The sequence below is a fragment of the Pseudorasbora parva genome, chromosome 8, assembly GCF_024679245.1.
Source record: "Pseudorasbora parva isolate DD20220531a chromosome 8, ASM2467924v1, whole genome shotgun sequence".
NCBI lineage: Eukaryota > Metazoa > Chordata > Actinopteri > Cypriniformes > Gobionidae > Pseudorasbora > Pseudorasbora parva.
This window is the reverse complement of record NC_090179.1, coordinates 45,997,941-46,004,292: the sequence shown is the minus strand read 5'-3', so window position 1 is coordinate 46,004,292 and position 6,352 is coordinate 45,997,941. Positions and strand designations below refer to the sequence as shown.

The following is a 6,352-nucleotide window of genomic DNA, read 5'->3' as shown; positions in this document are numbered from 1 at the left end:
GCTTATTCATAACTTTAAGGCTAACACAGTCATACTAAAAGCTAAAAAACTTCAATTTTGATTTCAGTGGACCTTTAAGGAGATCTCCAAGATGTCTCTTCTTGGTAGGGGGTGGTGCACAGACCTCTCCCGAATCATCTCTAGCAGTAGCAGCCTCCGGAGCACCACTAACTCCGCCTCCGTTTCCCTCGTCAGCTGATACGTTTTCCCCCCGGAGTGCATCTTTTTTTTTTTTTTTGTAAAAAATATTTTAATAGCACGTTTTAGCGGTTATAGAGTTCTAATGACGGTCTTTAACTATAACCGTCGGTCTCACGGTTATATACTAACCGTCACACCCCTAAAAAACTGCTGGTTCAGATTTGTTAAACTACTCAGTGTCTGTTAGTGGCCCAGACGTCCCGTTGACAGTCCTGTATTTCAGCTTTTTTATTTATTGTCCCAACTTTTTATGAAAATATCATGTTTTGTCCCATATTTCTTCTTTTCTAAATTGGCGAGTAGCAGTCTTCTGTCATGTGAGAGTAGCCTAATTAAATGCAGCCAATCTCATCTCAGTATATTTTGGAGAACAAAATAATCATCCAGTCACAAATTCATTATCGATGAACTCGACTAGTGAACAGAGCGCTGAGATCAAGTCATAGGCAAAGATGTCAAAGAAGTGTGTGTACATTTAACAGAGGTGGGTAGAGTAACCAAAATCTGTACTGAAGTAAAAGTAACAATCGTAATAGTTACTTGAGTAAGAGTAAGAATAAAAACTACTCAAGTACTTAGTTAGTAGTTACTTTTGATCTGATTGATAAGAAGCGGAAACCCTGAATTTCAGACTACTTGGAGAGCTTTCACACACCTCTGCTTGAAAGGTTGACCTCTCCAAGTGTGTGTGTGTGTGTGTGTGTGTGTGTGTGTGTGTGTGTGTGTGTGTGTGTGTGTGTGTGTGTGTGTGCGAGTGCGCGTGTGCGTGTGCGCGTGTGTGCGTGCGTGTGTGTGTGCGTGTGTGTGATTAATGGTTAAACAGTGTAAATTAATGCTGTGCTTGTCTAACCAGAGCTCTTTTTAAAACATACTTTGTTCTTATATTTTTATAAGTATATACATTCTTTATGTAGGAATAAAATACAATCCCGTTTTTATCTGTATGTATTTTCTACACTTCAGGTGTCTGTCCGGATTTGTGTATAAATGCAGGACGTCACAAATTAGGCTATTCAGTTTGTTTCATGAAAAAAAAAGAACGTTTGTTCGTGGACGTGTGTTGTTTGGAGGATTCAAACGATTTGTCATTGCCTGAACAAGAGCGCATATGAGAAAAACACTCTGACAGTGTGTGAAATAGTATTACAATAAGGGAAAAGTGCCCATAGTCACCAAGTTACAATTAATACTGTTCAAATATTGGCATCATTGTGACACTTACCGCTACACATTTTTCAGGTTGGAGCTGGAATTCTCGTATGCTGAGATGTCATTTCTTTTGGTGCCCACAGCATGCATCGCATTATGAAACTATTCTTTTTGACATCTTGGAGTGAAAAAATAATAGGTGTTTTCACTCCAAAATTTTCACTCACTTTGGCCAATGGGGATCTGCCTCCTGTAGCGCCCCCCCCCCCCCCCCCCCCCCCACACACACACACACACACACACCAAGACATATTGACTATTTTTTTTTAAATAAAACTTTTTTTGATTAATTATTACCATTTGACAGTAGTGGAGGAACGCCACTGAATGTAACAGAGTAAAAGTACAGTTTTTTCACAAGAAATGTACTAGAGTAAGAATCAAATTACTAATTTTTCATATACTCTACAAGTTAACCAAAAAATTTACTCAATTAAATGTAACGAAGTAAATGTAATTCATTACTACCCACCTCTGGCCATCTCTAACACAAACACACACTCCTGCTCTGAGACGCCCAGTTCTGTCTCCCCTTCACTTGCTGATGTTATTCACGTTTCTGCTTGCATCCTTGTGGTGGCGTGTAAGATTGCAGTAATCCAAATGATGAAAAAGTATAATTTGTACTTAATAAATTGTATTCTGTATGCACTGTAAGTATAGTATTCAGGGCTTGATATTAAAACCTGCCTTCTTGAGATCGTTGAAGAACAGGAGGTTCTGGACAGGGCTGCGGTCTGAGACTCCCCTGACAGCAGGGGAAGCAGCAGCATCGACCACTGATCCCAGGCCCAGCCTGCCACTTGGGCTGTCTTCTCAAAAAGATTTATAAAGACCTCCGGGTCGTCCTGCGCCCTCATCTTGTTCAGCGGCAGGTGGGTGTAAGTCCAGGTCCAGCAGGGCCTTGTGTTGTTCCTGATGTAGGACCGCGAGGGACCAGATAACCTCTGCTCCCTGAACTCCTGTTCCTGGTGGTTTATATCCAGTCTCTCCAGGCCATTACTGGAACAGGACACTGATGTTCATTATTTGCACTTGACCCACTTACGGCGATCCTGTCTCCAGACTCTCTCTCCCGTCACAGACCTCGCTAAACCACGCCCCCACTGCCACATTAACAATTTAGAGTTGTGTGTAAAGGATGACAACTGTTTTTAGTTGTTTAACTTCTAGCTGTCTGTGTTTAGTCCATCACAGTGGGAAAGAGTTTAGTCTAGACGCCTGAAATTGTGTAAGGTTTTACAGAAAGAGTGATTTATTTAACAAATTGGTTTAAGCTGTTGAGAATTTGGTTAAAAAATGGGGTTTAGTGTTTTAGAAATTCATAAAAACTGTAATATAGTTCCTCTCGTAAAGAATGATCGCAGTAATCTAAAGGATTAAACTGAATCTGTTCTCTGTTCCAGTTCAGTCCAGCAGAAGAGCTCAAACCCAGAGTCCAGCTGTGTGTCTATGAAGAGTGACCGGTCTATGGATCCGCCACTAGTGTTTAAGAGTGGAGACAAACGGCCTGATCTCAGGTATATCATCTCTATAAAAGTTAGGCTTATAGTATTAAATCTTTATGAAGTTGTTATTAACATACAGCAGTGTAATGAGTTCAGATCCTGTAAGTTTCTGTCTAATAATGATGATCATTGTGCTCTTGTGTAAAGCTCTATGTATTGTATTGTTAATACATTCACACACTGTAAAAGCTGTTGGTCTGTTACTCAGTTAATGACACAATTACATCAATATCAGTGTGTCTGATTCTTTACCCTCTTCATTCTGATTTAAGGGCAAATCTTCAATCCAGACCAGTTAAAAACAAAACTGTGTTCACGCCTGAGATTCAACCACAAGACTTTAATGAAAGCATGTGTCCTGGTTTCAGGTAAAATGTGGGACTTTTGTTTAATTTTAGGAGCTGCAATGACATCACACATCACTCAAACACATGATTAATGATTGAAACATTTCAGAAACCGTATGATGTTCTGTGTCCCATAATACAGCAAACAAATCATCCATTTTGTGATCTATGGCTATTTACTTCTCTAACTTGTGTAATAATGTGTTATTTTAATCTTACAGTCATGACTCTAAACCTGCTGAAGTCCTCGACACATTGAGATCAAATCTGAGGAAGAAGTTTGAGTGTTTGTGTGAGGGAATATCAAAGCAGGGAAACCCAACACTCCTGAATGAGATCTACACAGAGCTCTACATCACAGAGAGTGAAAGTGGAGAGATCAATAATGAGCATGAGGTGAGACAGATTGAGACACAGTCCAGGAGAGCAGAAACAGAGGACACAGCGATCAAATGCAGTGACATCTTTAGACCTTTACCTGGACAAGACAAACCCATCAGAACTGTGCTGACAAAGGGAGTCGCTGGCATTGGAAAAACAGTCTCTGTGCAGAAGTTCATCCTGGACTGGGCTGAAGGGAAACAGAATCAGGACGTCCAGCTCATATTTCCACTTCCTTTCAGAGAGCTCAACTTGATGAAGGACAAAACACTCAGTCTTTCAGATCTTCTTCATGTCTTTTTCCCTGAAACCAAAGAAATGGAAATATCCCGTGATCAGTATAAAGTGTTGTTCATCTTTGATGGTCTGGATGAGTGTCGTCTGTCTCTGGATTTTCAGAGCGATGTGAGGTTGTGTGATGTGACTGAATCAGCCTCAGTGGACGAGCTGCTGATGAACCTCTTTGCGGGGAATCTGCTTCCCTCGGCTCTCATCTGGATCACCTCCAGACCCGCAGCAGCTGATCTCGTCCCCTCTGAGTGTGTCCATCGAGTGACAGAGGTACGAGGCTTCAGTGACCCACAGAAGGAGGAATACTTCAGGAAGAGAATCAGTGATCAGAGTCTGGCCGACAGGATCATCTCACACCTGAAGTCATCAAGGAGCCTCTTTATTATGTGTCACATCCCAGTTTTCTGCTGGATCTCAGCCACTGTTCTGGAGAAGATGATGAGTGAAGCAGAGACTGGAGAGATTCCCAAGACTCTCACTCAAATGTACACACACTTCCTGATCCTTCAGACCAACATCAAACATGAGAAGGACTATGAGATGAAAGTGAAAGATGAAGACATGATTGTCAAACTGGGGAAACTGGCGTATCAGCAGCTTGTGAAAGGAAACCTGATCTTCTATGAGGAAGACCTGAGAGAGTGTGGCATTGATGTGACAGAAGCATCAGTGTACTCAGGATTGTGCACTCAGATCTTCAGAGAGGAGTTGGGCTTGTATCAGGGGAAAGTCTTCTGCTTTGTTCATCTGAGCCTTCAGGAACATCTAGCGGCTCTATATGTGCATCTCTCCTTTATAAACAAGAACATCAATGTGTTTGACCAGATCACCAAACCAACTAATGGAGACACAGCTTCACTATCTGATCTCCATCAGAGAGCTGTGGATGAGGCTTTAGACAGTAAAAATGGCCATCTGGACCTTTTCCTTCGTTTCCTTCTGGGTCTGTCAGTGGAGTCTAATCAGAGTCTCTTACAAGAACTAAAGACACAGACAGGAAACAGCTCTCACAACAATAAGAAAACAGTCGACTATATTAAAGAAAAGATCAGTGAGAATCCCTCTCCAGATAAATACATCAATCTGTTTCACTGTCTGAATGAACTGGGTGATCTTTCACTGGTGAACGAAGCTCAACCTCATATGAGCCGTGGAGGATTACGTGCTGTGAAACTCTCCTCATCTCAGTGGTCAGCTTTAGTTTTTGTGTTGTTGTCCTCAGAGGAGACGATGCAGCAGTTTAACCTGAGAGGATTAATTGGATACGGAAATGATGAGTAAGTAACACTGAGTTCAATCATTACAGTCTAAAACATTATGACCAAAGAGAAACACAGAGATCAGAGGTGTTTAAATCACGGGGCACAGATTGATTTCTGGGATATTGTTCATAATTTGCGGGTGTTTCTCAAACGGAGGCTGTGTCCTAGTAAGGCTGCAGATCTCGACGGCCACGTCATCAAGCGCCTCTGAAGGCCGTCTCAGTTTGAAGGATCCTTCGTTTCGCATCTTTAATTCAGCTCAATCACCCACAATCCTTTGCACACATTCACATTCATGAAAAAGACCTGCTGGAGAACGAGTCGGCCCTGAGCTTATCTGAGTTCATTATGAAATGTAAGACACAAATAATGTTTCCAGAGATGAAGGCACGTTATCTTTTAGTTTTGGTGTAAATGAATCACTCGACACTAAACTGCCAATAATGTGAGCCACTGGAGACACAGACGGCTGTCGTTCACTGTATTGCATTCAGAGAAAAGCCAGTTAATATAAAGATTTTTAATAGTCAGCTTTATTTATATAGTGTTTTTACAATGACGATTGTTTCAAAGCAGCTTCACCGTGTTAAACAGGAAAATATTGCAACCAAATTTGATTGGGCTGTACAGTCGCTCTGGAGAAAACGGTGATGTTATCTCGGCCTGTCACGATAACACATTTTGCTGAACGATAAATTTGCCAAGAAATTATTGCAATAAACGAAAATATTTTTGTTCTGAGAATTTTCATCCAAAATAATGATAATGGCGTCAGGGCCGTTTCTAGCCTTTCTGGCACCCTAGGCGAGATTCATATGTTGCATATTAAGGGCGACCCGGTTCACCAAACCCACGGTTCGGTTCGGATCACGGTTTTAGGCTCACGGTTTTCAGTTCTGTACGGTTCTTGTTGTTGTTTTTTCTTTTAATCGTTAACACTCCAGAAATTTACTTCATCATATGATATTATCCACAATTTAGGATACAGTATTTAAAAAAATGGTTATATCATGTAATCATGCACAAACTGAACTTGACTTGACCATCTCTGAGGAAAGCTAGGTGAGATTTTAGGTGAGACAGCAAGAGAGAAGACATTGATGACATGCTTTTCATTTATTTGGTCAAAAAGGAGAATGTTTATTGCTATCTC

General features: G+C 41.1%; 1 protein-coding gene across 1 annotated transcript in view; it reads left to right on the top strand.

Moving 5' to 3' along the window:
- Positions 1-3,481: 3,481 nt before the first annotated feature.
- Positions 3,482-6,352, top strand: part of LOC137084567 (NACHT, LRR and PYD domains-containing protein 12-like) — a gene marked incomplete at its 5' end in the record, with an annotated part of 382,843 nt that continues 379,972 nt past the window's right edge. The window contains one exon of the mRNA XM_067450858.1: positions 3,482-5,214. Coding sequence (XP_067306959.1) covers positions 3,482-5,214 — 1,733 coding nt within the window. The remainder of the gene's footprint in view (positions 5,215-6,352) is intronic.